Source organism: Anoplophora glabripennis, unplaced genomic scaffold (genome assembly GCF_000390285.2).
Source record: "Anoplophora glabripennis isolate ALB-LARVAE unplaced genomic scaffold, Agla_2.0 scaffold41, whole genome shotgun sequence".
NCBI lineage: Eukaryota > Metazoa > Arthropoda > Insecta > Coleoptera > Cerambycidae > Anoplophora > Anoplophora glabripennis.
Window position 1 is genome coordinate 1,303,372 of NW_019416901.1, and position 20,253 is coordinate 1,323,624.

Genomic DNA, 20,253 nt, shown 5'->3' on the forward strand with positions numbered 1-20,253 from the left:
TTCTGTTTTAAAGCCAGTAAAAAGCCACGGAAACGTATCAATCGTTACAAATGGCGAACGGTGAGGAGTTTGTCTCCGACTGTCCTTGTGATGACAGCATGCACGATGACGAGAGAACGGGGCGTTCCTGCACAAGCCAAACAAACCAAAACATCGAAACTGTGCGCTCCTCTAGTCGTCATGTATGCGGTCTTTGTCATCACGAAACCACCCGAACCACAAAAACAGTCTGACGTAATACACATTCTTGACTCTATGCCGTTTCTAACAGTTATGTTTCCTGTTTTACCGGCTTTAAGATAGAAAATGACTGCCGTACGCTGTTCAACGTGGGTTTCCGTCAAAAACTCGTTTCACGTAAATCGTTATAACTTCATGGTAGATACACGTACACCGATGAAATTTTGTGCGGTCGCTCGCAATGCTTCCCCCTACGTAGTTCCGTTGACGCCACATTAAAATCAGTCAAACTGGACTGTATGTAAAAAACATCTAAGTTTTAAGTAAAAAAAAGTGACAGATCAAGAAAAATGAGACATTTTACTTAGTACCTGTATTTTTTCTTAATTTTTGTTTATTCATTTTTAAGCATATACTACAGGGTGTTCAAAAAGTTGGAACCCCCCCTCTATCTCAGAAAATACCTACCGCTCAAACAAAAAAATGATTAGGACAAAAGTTGCAGGGGTTTGAGTGAGCAATCCAACAGTGACCTTGACCCCGACCTTCAAGGTCATTTAGAGGTCAACCTGACAATTTTAAATGGAACCGTATATTTTTGACCCCGGAAATGGAAAAAATGGAAATTTTTACGTTCGGATATCACCTTGACCATGAACTTCAAGGTCGTTTACAGGTCAGGTTGATTTTTAATAAGACACGATATTCTTGACTGCGGAAATTGAGTGACTGTAAAATTCCAAAATGACCTATACCATGTCTTTGACCATGACGTAAAGGTAACTATAACATCAAACCTCTAAATGACCTTGAAGGTCATGGTTAAGGTCACATTCGAACATTAAATTTTCCGCTCTTACCATTTCCGGGGTCAAAAGTATATGGTTCCATTTAAAAGTTTCAACTTGACCTCTCAATGACCTTCAAGGTCACCGTTGGATTACTCGCTCAAAACCCTGCTACTTTTGTCCTAATCATTTTTTTGTTTGAACACCCTGTGTATGAATCGATATCAGGAACTACTTGAAGCACAATATTCATGTTTATTAGAATTATTTTCTTATTTTGGGGTCTATCAGCATGTAGTTTTAAAATTAAAAAAAAATCCATGAGAATTTGAGAAATCACCGACGTTTCCCCGTCTATGAAATTCCCCGAGAATTCCAAGTTTTCCGGACCAGTATACGCCCTATTTACAATATTTTAGGAACAAGTTGTTTTACTTGAAACTTTACGTCGGTAAGATTAGATAAAATTTAAAAGCGCGCCTTTCTCGTAAAAATATATGCTCCGTTCTGCTAAAAACGTCCGACAAAATATACGGTAGAGGTATATATAAAAAAGAACTTGGACTGTACCTTGCACCGACGCCTCGATTTGAGGGCCGGCGCTGGGACTCCTCCTCCTAGCTGTCGTGAACACAGATGGACCTACCTTTCGATGAGTCACCTCTTTATAACTCGTTCTTTGCTCCGTCGGTTATTCCTCGGAGAGAAATACTAGAAATTTACATTTCGCCACTTTTTTTTTGCGGACGCAACCAAACGGAAAAATTTAAATTCGACATTACGGTATCGAGAAACTAAACAAAAATTATGTAACATAATAAAAATCATTTATTTCTCATTTAAATAATATAAAAACATTTGTCAAGTCAAAACGTTCAGAGTGTTCACCTGTGTTCACCGCACCAGATCACAGCTAAGCGTTCCTTTTCGACTACAATACATATTCACAATCACGACTGCTCCGTTAAATTCTTTAAAAAGTTTCATATATATATACATTTTAGAGCACCCGACAGAAATTCCAACTGTTTCACACGGTTGCTTATTGCAATTTTTTTTTTTTCTTTAAAAAGGAAAATATAAAATTAATCAAAGACATACTCTTACCGATTAAAACTTCCACAAGGTGCTGAATAAACTAATTAGTACTGTAATAATATATCGAATCTATGTTATTCAGCCGGCGGCTCCTCCGCATTCGGCTCCCCGCCCTCCTGATGGGATTCGAATCCTTGCACGTTCTCCTCCATCGGGGGCGGACACTCGTCCCTCACCGGCGTACTGGCCCCGTCTCGATTCTCTTGCCCTCCTACGTTTTCGTTCTCGCCGCCGGCGAATTCTTGCGTTTCCTCCATCTCGTCGTTTTGTACGTCCCTAGGGGGCGATCCTCCGCCCCACCGACTTCTCCTTTCCGGTTTATCGGGTCTATCGAACGTGGGTCCCCTGTCCATAAAGTCGGGGTTGAAATCTGGCCCCGGCCTGCCCCTACGTCTGTCCTCGAACCTGGGCGGGCCCCGGTGCCTGGGATGCGGGCCGTCGTCGAACATTGGCGGGGGCCCCCTCGGGCCCCTGAAGAACTCCGGAGGGGGACCGTCGAAACGCGACGGGCCGTCGAAGCGTGGCGGGCCATCGAAACGTGAGTTGAAGTTGGGGCCGTCTCTGTATGGTCCTGTCGGGAATGAATTTGTAATTAGTTGTATATCGACGAGGAACTGATTAGTATTCAAACCGCCACAAGTGAATTAGTTAGAGCCTTGGATTTTCATAAAACCTTTTGCAATCGTCTTGAAATGGCTTATAAAAAAAAGTTATCAAATTGTCGAGGTCACTGAATAAAAATATAATGTTAAAAAGTAATTCAAAATGGCTGATCCAATATGGCCGACTTTTTTTAAACAATTAATTAAAAAATGATAATCTTCAAATTATTACTGAAGCTATGTATGTAAACAATTATTTTTTAAATAAAAAATGAGATGAAAATAAAAAAACACGTGGCAGATATGTTTGGCTTCACAAAGCAAACTGTGAAAGTACAGTCTGTTTGATAAGAGCGTGTATGGCAAAACTTTGTCCTCGAAACCGTGTTTCTGTGTTTACATTCGAAAGGACCGAAAATGTCGCACGGTGCGGCCGCTAAGTACATGAAAAAGTCGAAGACATTTGTAAGTAAATGGGTGGAACGGTTATTCCGACGTAAAAAACGTCAAAGACCTACTGGATCGTGGCTCTGTACGAAAAACGACGAAAAAGTAGGACAGTGATTTTATGGGTGTTTGGGCAGAATCCTCGTCTATCATTGCGTAGGGGGCAAGCGATTTTGCGTAAAAAGGGTCTAAATGTGCCATGTGACACTATAAGAAGGCATTTACTGGCTCATGTAGTGAAATTTCGAAGCACAGGGAAGAAACCGCTACTGTCTGAAAACCACGTCGAAAAAAGATTCAATTGGGCGAAAGAAAATTTGGACCCTGATTTGGACAATGTAATTTTTTCGGATGAAGCTTCTTTTTGGGTACATTCTTCTATCACCCATACCTGGTCTACCCACGCCAATAGACTCATTCAGCGGAACGTTAAACACCTGGTAAAGGTGCACGTCTGGGGCTGTCTCTCAAAGCAGGGATTTGGCAATTTGCACATCTTCACAGAAAATTTGAAAGCTGCCAAAATGGTCAAAATATGTCAGAGGGCTTTATTACCATCTGCCGAAAGGCGGTTTACGCGGAAAAATTAAAATTGGCTATTGCAAGAAGACAATGACCCAAAACATCGGAGTCGTCTTTGTACTGGGTGGAAGCAAGAAAATAACGTTAACGTACTGGATTGGCCGTCGCAGTCTCCAGATGCAAATCCAATAGAAAATGTGTAGACGCTCATGAATTTGAAGCTCCGAGGGAAGAAATTCTGGACCGTTAAGCAGTTATTTGACAGATTCGGTTGACATGCATTCTTTGCCACAAGAGTATGCTATACAACTAGTATAAAGTGTGTTTTGTGAGTTTTGCCATGCACGCTCTTTCTAACATTCAAAAATATAATTCTCGAATCACGAGAATGAATTACGTTACCAGATAAAATTCTACATAATTTCATCATGAAAAAATATAGGTAAAACTGAATCTCGCAGCAATTTATTAAAAAACCATATTTTTTCGTATTTTATACAATATTATAGTAACAAAAAATTATTTTTTTTTCGTTTTAAGATCTTAGTTTGAAAATACATTGGTTAAAGCAAAAAAAATTATTTTTTAACTTTATTGAAGTTTATTTAACAACAAATTTCATTGTTTTAGAAAAATTTTATTTTTTTTGTTTTTCTTTAAATTTTATTATAAATTCAACGTTTTAAATAAAACAAATTGGACCAGCTTAATGTACAGTTTTTAAGCTTCAAAAAATGATCATGTAAAGTTGCAACATCATATTTTGAACTAAAGTTCAGACTGAAAAGTGACCTAACAAATCAAATTTGCCTTTTTTTTTAATTATTGAATATTTCGAGCATTGTATTTTTCGAATTAAAATTTTTTATATCATTCACTATTTTAAATGCTATTTCAAAAGTAATCTGAAAATTTTAGATTTTTATCTTAAAAATTTAAAAAATGGCAGACCTTTAATTAATTTTGTAGAAAATTCTACTGTTACGTAACTTTATTTGCACACTATTCCTACAAATATTTTTTTTCCATTTTAAAATAATAGCTACAAGATTCCTCTTACATTAAAATTTTTGAGGACTTTACTTGATCAAATAGATCGAGTTATAACAAATTTAGTGTATAACGAGCGAGGCCGCGCGCTCCTCGACTCCTGCACGTAAGTGCCGAAGCTTTACATTTTCGTACGATTTAAAAAAAATTCTAGAACCTAGTATTCATTTTAGAAAATGAAAATAACTTTATATACATTTTTTATGTAAAATTTCCTGTTCTTTCGATCGGAGCAATTAGTTTTTTTTTTAAAATTGAATTTGTTAAGATATACAATAAACAATTGAATTTTGCAACTAATTTGTTAAATAAACAATGAAGTGTATATTCTAACTTTTTATAAGTTGTTCACGACACCCTCACAAGTGTGTCCTCAAAAGTTACCCGATTTGCTAATTTTTCCCAAGTCAAAATCTTATTTTACCACTTAAATGCAGAATTGAAATATTTAAGAGGGATCTATGGCAAATAGGCAACCAGTAATACATTTTTATAGATTTTACTACACAGTTTGTTCAAATATGAATCAACGCACAAATAACAGACTTTCCCCCATTTTAACGCAATTTTCTATAAAATGGGCTTGGTTTGAAACTCAAATTACTTTTTGATGTAAAGAAATTTGTAATTTGAATCGTAAATTACAATTTTTTTTACACCAAAAAGTAATTCGAGTTTGAAACTAACTTCATTTTATAGAAAATCTGCATTGGAATGGGGGAAAGTCTGTTATTTGTGCATTGATTCATATTTAGACAGTGTAATAAAATCCATAAAAATGTATTACTGGTTGCCTATTTGCCATAGATCCCTCTCAAAAGATACGTATTTTAAAACACAAGATCAAAGTTACACCCTGTATATTTATAATTGATCAAAATTACTAAAACCTACGAAAAATACCTTCCTCAAATTAAAAGTAACGAAAAAAACAACTTACCCCTAGGTCTGTGTCCTCTAGGGCCGAAGAACTGCCCCCTAGGTCCCCTGGGACCCATCATGTGTCCTCTCGGGCCGAAATCCGGCCCCCTAGGCCCGAAATCTGGCCCTCTCGGCCCAAAGTCGTGACCTCCCCTTATCATTGGCGGTCCTCTGGGCCCGAAATCGTCCCTGGGGAAAAATTCCTGGTTCGGCGGTCCCCTCATTCCTCTCGGTCCGAAATCCCTCCTGCCACCCCTCATGAAGTTGTCGTGCTCCATATCGCCCCTGGGGTGCATCCTGTGCGGCGGCCCGTCCATCCTCATGTGCGGCGGCATATCGGGGGGCCCATCCATCATCATGTGAGGCGGCATATCCGGGGGCCCGTCCATCATCATATGAGGCGGCATATCTGGGGGCCCCTCCATTCTCATGTGGGGCGGCATATCCGGAGGGCCGTCCATACGCATGTGTGGGGGCATATCTGGGGGCCCGTCCATCATCATGTGTGGGGGCATATCGGGGGGCCCGTCCATCCTCATGTGCGGGGGCATATCGGGGGGCCCGTCCATCCTCATGTGCGGGGGCATATCTGGGGGCCCGTCCATCATCATGAGCGGAGGCATATCTGGCGGCCCTTCCATCCTCATGTGAGGGGGTCCGTCTCTTCGCATGTGTGGGGGCAAGTCGGGAGGTCCCTCCATTAAATCGGGGGGGCCCTCGTCCATTAACATGGGTAGTCCTTCCATCATATTTGGCGGCCCCCTGTGTCCTGGGCCGTTAATCATATTGGGAGGGCCATCGTTCATTAAATTGGGGGGTCCTTCCATCAAATCGGGGGGCATTTCCGACATGTCGGGAGCTCCGTCCTGATTGGGTAACCCGTCGTCCATCATATCCGGCGGACATTGGAGAATGGGAGGCATAGGCGGCGCGTCTAACGCCGGCGGTGGGAATTCGTCCATCGGCCCTCGTTGATTAGGGAAATCGCCTCTGGGCGGCGGCCGTTTAGGCGGGCCTCTCATAAAATCTTCCTCGGGTTTAGGAGGGCCGTCGGTCACGTGAGGAGGCGGCGTGGGGGGAGGGAAGTTCCTCGAGTTGCTATCCGAGTTCCTTCTGTCTCTACTGGACCTGTCTCTCCTCGGTTCCTCGTAAGTTCCCATACCGGCCATTTCCCTCAAACGATCGTTGAGGTTCTTCTCCCGTTCCCGTTTCTCGTCTTTGTTCTCGGGTTCCCTCGGCTCACGGCGATCGCGTTCCCTGTCCCGGTCCCTATCGCCCCACCTGTTGGAACGGTCCCGGCGGTCGTCTCTTCTGTCTCTGTCCCTGCCGCGACTGTTTTCTCTGCGGTCCCTTTCGCGACTGTTGAGACGGTCCCTGCCTCTATCCCTGAAAATATCGTAACGTCTCAACGGAAAATCACAAAAAAAATAATAAATCACGAGAAGATACTGGTTACATACCTATCTCTGTCCCTGTCTCGTTCCCTCTCCCTATCCCTACTCCTCGACCTCCTCCGCTCCCGATCGTCCCTACCGTCTCTCCTATCCCTCCTATCGTCCCTGTTAGGGCGATTAAACTGACCCGCCATCTGTTGGAGTTGTTCGCTGAGGGACATCGGTTTTTCCATGCCCTTCTCGGCGTCCTCCATCTCCACGTCCATGTTGTCGTCGTGGGGCGCAGGCGGCTGCGGGATCAACCCGAACGGTTGAGCGATGCTCATGAGGGACTCGCTCAGGCTCTGAAGGCTGGATTCGGTGGTGGACGTCGGTGGTTTGTTGTCCATGCCCGGCATCTGGGGTGGCATCATGCCGGGGGGTCCTGAAAACGGTTTCGCTACATGAAAATAGGTACGTCTTAAATTTTTTTTTTTTAGAACTGGAAAAACTAAGCGCATAGATTTCCGAAGGCGATTTTTAGCCAAAAAAAAGTGCCGCAACAATAGTTTCATTCCGTTGGTTGTTGGCACTTTGGTCTCAATCGGCCGTTTTCGCTGTCCTTAAATGGATAAACGTTGTAATCGATCGAGAATTTCCTAAAATAAACATTTTTTTTTTATATTCTATAAAACATTTAGAGATAAATCACATTTATCAACAAAATGTAAGAGGGCCTACTGGAATAATATACCACCCCTTCCACCGCACAAAACCCTGCCGAGTCCCCACAATTGCAAACCAACGAAATAATATCATTTATCTTACCTTGGAAGGGAGACCCGATGCCGAGCAACTGATTGGGCATCATGGGCGCCGGCATGTTGGGCGGGGGCACCCCGATGGGTATATTGGGCATGTTCGACATGTTGTGCATCAAGCCCGGCGGCACGTTCATCCCGAGCAGGCGGTTGTTGAACTGGAACGGCGAGACGAGCGGAAGGAGGGGCGGTTGGAGCAGGCCGCCGCCGGGCAACGGAGGCGGCTGGCTGGTGTCTATCTGGCCCGATGTGTTGGACACGTGGTCCCCGCCCATCAAGAACCCGGGCAGGTCCTTGGGCAGGCCCATAGGTTTCTTCCCCATGCGTTCCATCTTCTCCTTCATCCAGACGGGCATGGTGTCCTCGTCGATCATGCCGCCGTCCTCGAGCATTTCGATGTCGATGTCTTCCTTGATTTTGGTGTGCGGGATGTAGGAGACGCCCAGGTCGCCCTCCCAGTAGTCCTTCAGGTCCTTGCCTTTCACTCCCTTCCCCGGAGCCCAGGCCAACTGGAAAGGAGAAACGATTTCTTTAAGAGGGCTCTACAGCAAATAGCCAACCGGCAATACATTTTTATAGATTTTATTACACAGTTTGTCTAAATGTGAATCAATGCACAAATAACGGTCTTTCCCCCATTCGAGCGCGGATTGTCTATAAAATGGACTTAGTTTGATACTCGAAAATAGTTTTTGGTGTAAAGAAATTTGTAATTTACGATGCCGCTTGTTCGAAAGCGGCAAATTACAAATTTCTTTACTATTTTATAGAAAAATCTGCGTTAGAATGGGGGAAAGTCTGTTATTTGTGCATTGATTCATATTTAGACAAACCGTGTAATAAAATCTATAAAAATGTATTACTGGTTGCCTATTTGCTATAGAGACCTCTTAAAGCACTGTGTTTAGTCTGTACATATATATTTTATATCGCAAATGAATCACAGTAGGCGAGGGATTATATGTTAAAAACAAATGACAATCACAAATGATGTTGCAGCGTCAGGACTCCTAGATCTCGATTAATCCCAAGAATTTTGCAAATTAAATAAAAAAAAAAAGAATTTTTTACAATTTTTTTTTTTTTTTTTCACGTAACTTTATAATATAAAGAATAGACAAGTACTGACCGTAATGGCCTTTGCGTGCAGAACGTGTCCTTTGAGCTTGCCGAGGCAGCGAGCAGCGTCTTGCCTCCTGAGCATCACTATGAAGGCGCAACCCCTGGGGGGAATGAGATCGATGCTGACGACATCGCCGAATTCGCCGAATGTATTGGACAGGTCGTCCTGATGGACCAGTTTGGACAGGTGGCCGACCCAAAGCGTCGTACTGCACACTGAAATTGCGAAAATTAATTTAATTAATTTAAAATATATTTTTTTCCACTTACCGCTGAGGTGGTCCTTCTTGATGGCGGGCAAGCCCCTCTTCTTCCTCTCCCTGTCCTTTTCCGTCTCCTTCCTCTCCTCCTCCTTCTTGTCCTTGAGCCTGTTCCTATCCCTGGACCTGGAACGGTGCCTCCTACCCGTCGATCTGGACCTCGACCTCCTCTTCCTATCTCTGTCCCTCCTGCCGCTCCTGTCTCTCGACCTCGACCTGCTCCTCCTCCTCCTGCTGTTCCCGTACCGTTCCTCCCCCGGAGTGCCGGACCGCGAATCGTCGTGGTCCAACGTGATGACCTCCACGTCGGGACCGTTGTCTTGCATCATGCTTTTCTGTTGTTGCTGCTGCTGCTGCTGTTCGTACTCCTGGGTCTGGTAACTGGGAGGGGGAGGGTTCATGTCGGACGGCATGAAGTACCCGCCCATCATCTGCGTGTTGCTCGGCTTGAACTCGCATTCCGAGGCGAACGGTAAGTTCTGCGTACGAGAAAATTAGAAAATATTAAAACAACCAAAGGGAAACACTTTTTTTTCGTTGTAGAACAAACGCACTTACCGGAACCGTCTGCGCCAGGTGTTTGTCGAACTCGTCTTCCTGCTGCTTCATTTCTTGCAATTTCCTCATCTTGTCCATGTCCATCTCGGGCGGCGGACCGACCATGGTCTGCTGCAGCGTCTGGAGCTGTCGGAGGACCTCGGGATTTGTCAGGAGGCTGAAAAATAGGTATTTACTTCACGAATCGTTTTACACCACGTTACGGATCGTCTTACCTCGTTACCGAATCGTTGGCGCTCGGTTGGGGTCTAGGGGAGGGGTTAACTTCGTCTTCTTCATCCCCGTAATCGAAATCTAGTAGCTTCTTGTCGAAATGCACCTGACTTTCAGCCCTTGCGTTTTCTACGTTTTTGGTCAGTAACCTCTGCAGTTGCTGTAATTGTTGGAGGACGTTCGGGTCCGTCAAGTTCTGGAAAAAAATACCGTAAGACGAATAGCACGTTACAGAAGAGATGATTTAAATTTAGTGGCAAAATACTCAAAAAAAGCAAAAAAAAATTCTAAAACGGCCATAAATAGCTTCAGATGATACAATTTTTTTTTTTCTTAATTATCAAAAGAATATGCAGGATAATTCTTAAGCGTTTTCCAATATTTTCAGAACAGGCAGTACATGGAAAAAAACAAGGTCGCGTTTTTATATTTTCTGAAAAAGAATTCAGATTTACATAAGAGTACATTTGTCAAATTTCATCGCATCGACAGACTCTTGTGGAGAAGTGTGTTGCGCTATCTATGTGTAGACAACGGGACTACACAATGGGGAGCCTTCCGAGCGACCGAACAAAACTTCATCAGTACACACACGTGTATCTCCCGCAAAGTTATAACGTTTTGCGTGAAGCGAGTTTTTGATATATGCCTTGTAAATGTACAACAGCGTACGACAAACATGTTCTGATTTAAAGCCGGTAAAACACGGAAACGTATCAAATGTTACAAACGGCATAGGGTGAGCAGTGTGTATCACATCCGACTGTTCCCGTGGCTCGGAAGGTTTCGTGTTGGCCGAGACGGCGTGGACGACAACGAGAGGACGGGGCATCTTCGCAAAAGCCAAACAAACGAAAACATCGAAGCCAATTACACAAAAACTTCGACGTTTTCGTTTGTTTGGCTTGTGCGAAGACGCCTCGTTATCTAGTCATCGTGTACGCTGTCGTGGCCACAACGAAACCTTCCGAATCATAGGAACGCAATTGGACGGGATACAAACTCCTCACCATACGCCATTTGTAACAGTTGATGCGTTTCCGTGGCCATCTTACCGGCTTTGAAACAGAACTTGATTGCCGTAAGCTGTTCAATGTGCGTTTCCGACAAATGCCAAAAACTCGCTTCACGCAATACGTTATAACTTCGTGGTAGATATAAATACACTGATGAAATTTTATTCCGTCACTCCGAAGGCTCCCAACTATGTAGCTCCGTTGACCGCAGATAGATGGCGTCACACACTTCGCCACAATAAAATTAATTTTAAAAAACCTGTGATTTTCGTCCGTTTTTTCACAATTCAAACAGAATTTAAAAAAATACATAAAAATATGTTTTTGGTCGCAAATTACTTGTCATAAAAAACTGAAATGAGCATAGCTTTTAGTATTCTGAAAATTTTAAAAATCACCCCTACTTAGGGGTTGAAAAAATGCCAAAAATGAAGAATTTGAATATTACCAATTGATATAAAAATTATTAGCATGTGAATTATATTAATATTTTTTTTTGGGAATTTTTACAATTATTTCTGATATTCTCTATTTTTTGGGGACGATTCCACCCGCTGAGCGCGCTTAAGGGTGGATTTTCTAATTCAACATGCTTATTTCGGTCATGAGAATAAATCATTCTTTGTATCAAGAATCGTTCAATAGAAAAATTCACATGACAATAGTTTTTATATTTATCGGTAATATTCAATTCTTCATTTTGGGCATCTTTTCAACCTCTAGAGGTGATTTTTGAAAATTTTCAAAAAACAAAAAGCTATGCTTGCCTTAATTTTTTACGACGAGTAATTTGAGATCAAAAACGTATGTTTATCTATTTTCTTTAGTTCTCTGCGTATTGTGAAAAAACGGGCGATTTTTGCGGTCATTCTCTTATACCTAGACTGTGTATATCAATTTTGGAAAAAAGTTTATTAACCCTGGAAATATTGGAGACAATTTTGGACCACCGTGTTTATCAAATTTGTTGCGATTATTTTTTCAAAAATATTTAATAAGATCAAAGTAGATCTAATGATTTACTTTTTTCTTGTATACAGGGTGTATCTAAATAACACCCACAAAATGTAAGTGGCGATTCTCTGACGAAAATTAATAGGGGTGTTTGGTATAAAATTATTTGACAAAACCTTGAAGTTACGCCACCCCAAAAATTAAAAAAAAAATTGTTTTTCTTTTATCTTCCATGCATACATATCAAGCTAAAAAAACCAAACTTGGTGAACATTATATGTCAAAAAAACCACACTTTTTGAATTTTTTTTAACACTGACATCCTTTTTTAAGGGGTTGAAATAATCAACCCCTGACATTTTTTCTTGTAATTTTTTTTTTTGATTAAATTTTTTACTTTTAAAAAATGTCTAAACAGCCCCATTCAATTACCAACTTTTTCATCTCTTCAAGTTTTTTTGAAAAGTTTAGGATTTATGAGAAAAAAAATAAATGTACTGCAATGCAGAAAAATTTTATCAAAAAAAAAATTATAAGAAAAAAATGTCGTAGGGGTAGATTATTGCAATCCCGTAGAAAACCGTACAATAATACTTCAGGGTTGAAAAAAATCAAAAAGTGCAGTTTTTTTGACAGATAATATTCACCAAGTTTGGTTTCTTTCGCTTGATACACATGGAAGATAAAAAAAGAAAAACAATTTTATTTTTGAAATTTTTGGGGGGCAACTTTTCAGGAGTTTTTTCAAAAAATTTTATACCAATGACCCCTACTAATTTTCATCAGAGAATCGCCCCTTACATTTTTTCGGTGTTATTTAGGTACACCCTGTATATAACGCAATTTTTTAGAAGTTACACATATTTTATAAAAAAAACATTATTAGACACATATAAAGCATATATCTAAATAAGTTGTTCGAGTTCTCGTAATTACAATGTTACCGATCTTATGCGGCAACTCAATTAAATTTAACAAGTCTCTTTGGCAATTTTTTTAATTTTAAAACTGCAAACTTATAGTGCAACAAAAATTGCTCAAATATTTACACAATATTAGTATAATCTTTGTTAAAAAGTTGCAAAAAGTTCCCTAAAGTATTTAAAATGCAAGGCAATTCTTCGTTTGTAATATTCGTGAGTTAATTTTTACAATTATCGAAATTATAGCATCAAATTCTCTTTAACTAATTTTTGTTAAAGAAAATCTCTGCCTTAGTCAAACGCATTTCTCGTCATTGTTTTAAACTTTGTTGACATTCCAAGAAGTCCCCGACATCAAATATTTTGCTTCGACTAATCACAAACGGATAAATTGCGTCATAATTTTTTCCTCGTATTTGTACTGTTGTTTTCCTAACGCAGACACAGATAAGTGCGTTTTTATCTTTTAATATCCATCCGAGAATTCGAAGATTTTTCATAAAAAAAATCTGCTTGCGGTAATTTAGACTATCTATTTTTTTATCACTGTTTTATAGATCTATCCTATCCTTAAAAACGGCTTGGAACGGATATGTACCAAATTACTTGAAGCTCCATGGAGGTTTTCGTTCCCTGGCTGATTTCCTTTGGTGGGTGTTCGTTGCAGAGCGGGAGAACCTAATACGAACAACTTATTTAGATATATGCTAGCGCATCGCAGCATGCCAAACAAATACACAAAAACTTGGAAGGTAAAATGAACTTTGGCACACTGCATATTAGTATTTAATGTATAAGTCAAGTGGAAAAATAAAAAGCTTTCTACCAACCTTTGGCGATCACGGCTGCCGTGGACGAGTTTAAGCCGTTCGAGGGCTGTTGCGCCGTAACGGACAGTTCCTTGTGGATGGGGTTGTTCGGGTCGGCGAGGTCGAACAGAGGTTGCACAACCTCCGGTGGGAATACTTGGTTCTTCTGCCAAAGGTTTAGGACCCTTATGATTTTACTCTGGAAAAGAAAGGCACGTTACGAGAAATGTCATGTTTCTTTACTACTTCATACAATCTTTTTGAGTAGTACTTGCAAATTTCAGTGCGTTTTTTACAGATTTATATACATTAATGATATAAACAACTGCTTAAATCAAATAAAACAAAGTGTATGTATAATTTCAAATATAAATTTAACGAACACCGTTTTAATCAACATTTTCTTCAGATGTTTGAATAAATATATTAATACTGAAGTGGTGCAAAGAATATTTAGAGCAGAAATTTGAAGGAGTACCTCTCTGTGACACATTTTTAAAAGATGAACCCCTTCAAATGCTCCCTTTTGGTTAAGTGCAAAACAGGCGAAAAAACGTAATTAATTTACTTATTTTGTTAGTGAAGTGCGGGGTCCATACCATCTTCTAAGGGATGATTCTTACGTTTACATTAACAACTTTAATGACAAAAAAAAATTTGAAGAAGTCTCAGAAAACAAAATTAAAATATTGACTTCATTTTTCGAACTTCATAATCCCGTAAATTTAAGGAAAACTTAAATTTTGCGAAAAGTAAAAACACACTTGTTTGTATTTATGCTGTTTATATAAAAAAATGTTTTATACATATTTGTGCTACCCTTTTTCAGCGCTCAGAGGATGGTACCGTTTTTTAAATTATAATTAGCAAACTTCGTTTAAAATTCCTTTATCGTGAAAGTTTTTTCTGTCAGCATAGAAATGATCTCCTGCAAACTGGCATGGAATTCATGCTTCATTGTCAAAATATGACTACTTTAATTTTCACGAGCCGCTAATTATAACAAAGTCAGCACACCAGTGTATCACATGAAATCATTCTCAAAAAAAGAATAGTCAGTTTTATTATTTCAGTAAAACAATAAAGAAAAATTAATTTTGTGAAAGGTAAATTTTGCAATTGGGTTATTTTTTAATTTATAATAATTTTGTTTATAATAATCAAAATTGTAGATAAGCATTTCAAAAACAAACTTTTTTTTTAAATTAAAAGAAAAGTAGATAGAAATATCTTCCTAACAAATATAACATAAAAATGTAATTGGTTAAAAAAAAAATTTGAAATCAATTCTACCTATTTTAAATGTTTAATAAAATAAAAATTTTGAATTTTGAACCTACTATATATTGCACAAATTTTGATTAAAACTTTATATGTGGCACTAAGTGAATTTATGATCATTAATCAGTTTATAAGTTGATAAACATTCTAATCAGTTTCATAAAAACTTTAAAATACCCTACCCGTATCTTTGCAACACTTGTAAAAAATAATAAATGTTTTATATAACCTGATAAGATTTGTTGCAAGAACATTTAAGTAACGTTTACTATTTACGCATTTCAAAACAATTTTGAATATGTATAAACAAATTAGAAATTATTTCATTACTTAGATATAAATGCATTTAAACTATTACGTAGTTAATACCCGGTTCGCTAAACGTTCTTTAAAATTTTTTACTTTATATTTAACTCAAAAACAAACAGAATCACGCAATAATTTTTCTGTGTTCCCCATTTAGTCATATAACTTTGAATTGTAAATATAAAACAAAAACTATAAATTTGCTTTCACTGAACTACATAAGACTTGCATAGCGTTAAATTTTCAAAATATTTAGCCCCTTGTACATAGTACACGTACATGATACCTAATTTTTAAAAACCAATACAGCTTTAAAGATAACAGTAGGTTAGAAAACTATACACACTTTATCCTCCGGTGGACACTTGAAGAGGTTAACAAAAGTCTGTTGCATGTTCTTGGAAAACCTCGGGGCAAACACATCTTTATCAGAGCCGAACTGGTGTCTTGACTGTCGCACTATAGAATCTATTACGTATAGTCCAGGCACTTTATACTCAGGTTTGCACTTCAAAATAAACTTTTCAACACTCTGCACAACATGTTTATAGAACTTTATGGCCTTTATTGCGCCTCGGGTTAGGGCGGTCATTTTGGCTTTTGATATCGGAGGTTTTACCTCGTACAGAGACGAGAGCTGTAACAAAAACAAAAATAAATTAGTTTCCACGTTATAGTTTAACAGAATTGATGTTTGGATACAGAAAACTATGCAATTTATTTCATTGATAAATTTAACCAGGGTAAGCGTCCGATTAGCGTGGACGCGCTGAAAAATATATTTCTGGATATTTACCTCCGAGTTAAATGATTTCACTGCATCCATGTTGTTATATTGTAGTTTTGCTAAGTTCTTTCAACTTAAATACATTTATAAATTCTTTTGATTTTTTGTACAAATTGAATGGCGTATTCACTAAACGACGCCATTTTAATATGCCATTTTCCATCCCATTTCGTTTCCGATTAACTGACGTAACACGGCATCGGCTTCTGCGCGCATTAGGGCAATTTAGTTTATAACATTGGCAGTAATTGTGCCTTTTCGATTGCAGGCGTATTCAATCCTTGCAAATAAACGTATTCCACTATGCCAAACAAAGTTAAATTTTATTCATGCATGCTAGTATAGTTCGTAATACTGTAGATATTAAAAATGTAATTTAATTTATTAGTATAAAAATTAAATATCTGTAAATCCTCTCACTAGTTATTAAGGAAAATGTTACATTCAGTCGTAAATAATAAATCGTAATATCTGATTGAACGCAGCTTTCTAAAAAAGATTGGTAAATAAACAAAGTACTCCGGTTTCGGGGTGTGCCCAAAATCCGGCATATTCCGGGAATTGCTTTTAAAAATTTGCGGTATAATGTTACGCACCACCTATGTTAAAGTGAAACAGATTTTTTAAGTTTAAAACTGCTGCTAAATAAGTTTGAAAAAAATTTGAAATGAACCAAATTAAGATGTTCACATTTACTGTTAAAAAATATTATTTAATTAGTATGCTGGTGGTTGCTGTAATTATTTACACGTTGATATCTACAAAAACTGTTAGCAACTATCAAGAACATAAGTATACAACAACTCCCACTTATTCTTACTTTGTTAAATCCAACTCCAGTAATAATATAATAAATATGTATACCGATAGAGAAATAAGAGAAATGATAATAAAACAGAAGATAGAAAGGCTTGAAAGGAAATTCAAAAAGTCCCGTTCGATAATTTTAAATAGCAAGCCGATGTTGCAACCTAATTACAACGTCCACACTTTCTATTATGCATGGTATGGAAATGTAAAAGTAGATGGAAAATATAAACATTGGAATCACAAATATATAGAAAATTGGAAAAAGGATAGTCACAAGAAGTATCCTACTGGTAAACATCGTCCACCTAAGGATATAGGATCAAACTACTACCCTTACCTGGGTTGTTATAGCTCGGCAGACGTAAGTGTAATCGACACTCATCTCAAGCAAATAAGTGAATCGGGCATTGGAGTTATTGTTGTTTCTTGGACACCCCCCAATTTTACCGACTCACCAAGCCACATATTACCTCATCTTTTCAATACAGCCCTCAAATATAACGTAAAGGTCTCTATACATGTCGAGCCTTACGCGGGCAGAAATCCCATAAATCTACTGACTTATCTAAAACAATTTTTCATGGAATACGGAGATCACCCCGCTTTGTATAAAATTAAAAAACCTCTAGCACAAAAAACGGTACCCGTCATTTACATCTACGATTCCTATCTAATCCCCGCAGTGGCTTGGAAGGAGCTCTTCAGTACAAAAGGCAATCTCAGTGTTCGTAATACAGCCTTCGACGCCATATACTTAGGACTGTTAGTAGACATCCAGCACAAGTACCACATAAAAAAGTCACAATTCGATGGGTTCTACACGTACTTTGCGACTAATTCATTCACGTACGGGAGTACGTGGAAAAATTGGCGCCAACTATCGAAATTTGCTACACAGAACGGCCTTATTTTTGTCCCCTCGGTGGGGCCCGGGTACATAGACAGCAGGGTGCGTCCTTGGAACGAAGGAAATACCAGACACAGACGCAACGGACAGTACTACGACGTAGCTTGGCGAACGGCTATAAACAACAAAGTTTCATACGTTTCTATCACCAGCTTCAACGAGTGGCACGAGGGAACGCAAATAGAACCGGCGAGGCCTAAGAGTTACGGAGGATTCACGTATTTGGACTACGGACCCGAAGGGCCCCATTTTTACTTGAATTTGACGAAATCGTGGATAAGCCAGTTCGAATTAGGGGTCAATTGAATTGACTGTGGCCATGTTTCTATGCTAAGTGTCTCTGCTAATAACGTGCAGGTAAGGATAAAAGTTGTTGGAAACTCGTTGATCGTCTTTCTGTGGTATAACCTTCATAACTAAAGACATTGTGGGAAACTACTGTATGGGCTACATGCTCCGTTCACAGGGTTCATAGTTCAAAAGTGAAAGAATTCCCTGACTTTTCCAGGTTTTCCCTGACTTATAAAAAAAAATCCAGGTCACTTGTAGTTCATTTTTATATAATAATTGGTGTTTATAGATTAAATTTTTTCTCGACTGGACTCCATAATCTCTTTTATACCCTAACAACCTCTTATAAAGGTATCAAAATCACAAATAGTTTTTTCTTTCAAGAACCCAGGGCCGGTTTTTACAAAATTTCCAGTTGCAAACATCAAATTCCCTGACTTTCATGAATATTTTAAAAATTCCCTGACTATTCCCTGTTTTTTATGAAGAATAACAAATTCCCTGACTTTTCCCGGTATTCCCGGTTTTCCCGGCCGCTACGAACCCTGGTTCAGCACTGAACTTGTTAGTTTTTGTCAGTATGCTGTAGCTCGCAGAGTAGTTGTTTCCCATAATACCATTAGCTAAAAAGTTGGAAGAAAATAACTATTATTATTATTATATTTCTCTTGCTATTAGAGAAAGGCTCGTCAAACCTTGAAACACTCTAATCTTATAAAAATGTTCTACCCAAATGTGTAAAAATACAGTGTCTTTGTAAATGCCCGAGTCCCACGTGACCGCAACTGTTAGGCAACCAAACTTACACTGGATACAATGATTAAGAGGGCTCTATAACAGAGACATTTTTAGAGATTTTATAACACAGTTTGTCTAAATATGAATCAATACACAAATAACAGACTTTCCTCCATTTGAACACAGATTTTCTATAAAATCGACTTAGTTTTGAAACTCAAATAACTCTTTAGTGTAAAGAAATTTGTAATTTACGATGCCGCTTGCTCAAAAGCGATGAATTACAAATTTCTTTACAACAAAAAGTAATTTGAGTTTCAAACTAATTCCATTTCATAGAAAATCTGCGTTAGAATAGAAGAAAAATCTGTCATTAAAATAAAATAAAATCGATAAAAATGTATTGCTGGTTGCCTATTTGCTATAGAGACAAAATGTGTTTCTTTTTCAATTGAATAAAATCATTTACATTTTTACTTACAAAATAATCCTACTACACTAATGCAAAAAATTAAAGGGTCAAAAGAATTTAGGTCATATCAGGAATTAAAAAAAGGCATTTTGAAGCTCTAAGATTCTCGTTTTTAGATCTTTCGGTCGAAAGAAATAGCGCGACAAAAAATTTTGCAAATTTTCTAATTTTTTTCTGAGTCCACGGACTTGGAAAAATTTTTTTCAGCTAAGCCATTGCATGGACCAGATAGCTTGTTTTTTCAGCTTCAATTTCCTTTTTTTAAATTTCGAAACGACCATTTTTCATCGAAATATCGGACTTTCAATGGAAAAGGATCCTTTTGTCTTCAATCATTGATTTCTAGGCGACAAATGGTTGTACAGAGAATTGAAGCGCAGTTTCGAAAACTGGAATAAATTTCCTATAACATTGTTGCCGTAACTTTTCAGAAAAAAAAATTAATTTTCATCATTTACATGAATTTAAAAAAATAGGAAAAAGGGTAATGTGTTTTTTTAGAAAATTGACGGCTAAATTGAAAAAAAAATTAAGTCACATTTTTTGAGCTTAATATGGAAAAAATAAGTTTTTTAAAAATTTTGTCACATTTTTACCGCAAATAACATTTAAATTGATGAAAAAATAAAAAAAATTCAGAGAAGAAAAAGGGTAGTTTTGAAAAAAATTTGTCTCAAAAAACGGTATGAATCGGGATCGAAATCTGGTTTGGATCATCAACTTTAATTATTTTAATTTAATGAAAAGTAGATGAACAGAAGCATAGGCTGAAATGTCGGGGAGGTTTTCCAAAAAAACAATACTTTGAAAAATTTCGAAAATTTTTCGATTTTACATTTTTTCAATTTAAATGTTATTTGCGATAAAACTTAGAGAAAACTTAAAAAAAAAATTTTTTTGTCCAATTCTCTGTATAACTATTTGTCACCGAGATATCGATGATTGAAGTCAAAAGGATCCTTTTCCATTAAAAACCCGATATTTCGATGAAAAATGGTCGTATC

The 20,253-nt window shown here is 38.2% G+C and overlaps 2 protein-coding genes across 2 annotated transcripts; one reads left to right on the forward strand and one right to left on the reverse strand.

Moving 5' to 3' along the window:
* Nucleotides 1-1,068: 1,068 nt before the first annotated feature.
* Nucleotides 1,069-16,214, reverse strand: LOC108917236 (splicing factor, arginine/serine-rich 15). The gene is made up of 12 exons (XM_018723733.2): nucleotides 16,041-16,214; nucleotides 15,591-15,881; nucleotides 13,679-13,856; nucleotides 13,447-13,526; nucleotides 9,958-10,151; nucleotides 9,743-9,899; nucleotides 9,195-9,663; nucleotides 8,932-9,140; nucleotides 7,810-8,311; nucleotides 7,069-7,426; nucleotides 5,628-6,994; nucleotides 1,069-2,637 (listed from the first exon to the last, which is right to left on the reverse strand). The coding sequence occupies exons 1-12, from the start codon at nucleotides 16,068-16,070 to the stop codon at nucleotides 2,141-2,143; spliced, it is 4,332 nt and encodes a 1,443-aa protein (XP_018579249.1). The 5' UTR covers nucleotides 16,071-16,214; the 3' UTR covers nucleotides 1,069-2,140.
* A 362-nt stretch (nucleotides 16,215-16,576) lies between these two features.
* Nucleotides 16,577-18,205, forward strand: LOC108917217 (glycoprotein endo-alpha-1,2-mannosidase). The gene has a single exon (XM_018723705.1). The coding sequence runs from the start codon at nucleotides 16,699-16,701 to the stop codon at nucleotides 18,052-18,054; it is 1,356 nt and encodes a 451-aa protein (XP_018579221.1). The 5' UTR covers nucleotides 16,577-16,698; the 3' UTR covers nucleotides 18,055-18,205.
* Nucleotides 18,206-20,253: the final 2,048 nt, after the last annotated feature.

What these genes read in the sequence shown, in the direction of transcription:
- LOC108917236 (XM_018723733.2), bottom strand. Translation starts at nt 16,070, where the DNA reads ATGGATGCAGTGAAATCATTTAACTCGGAG. An exon ending in CAAGAAGGACCACCTCAGCG is followed by an intron (nt 9,141 to 9,194) that starts GTAAGTGGAAAA and finishes TCGCAATTTCAG; the next exon opens with TGTGCAGTACGACGCTTTGG. An exon ending in CGAGACAGGGACAGAGATAG is followed by an intron (nt 6,995 to 7,068) that starts GTATGTAACCAG and finishes CGATATTTTCAG; the next exon opens with GGATAGAGGCAGGGACCGTC.
- LOC108917217 (XM_018723705.1), top strand. Translation starts at nt 16,699, where the DNA reads ATGAACCAAATTAAGATGTTCACATTTACTGTTAAAAAATATTATTTA.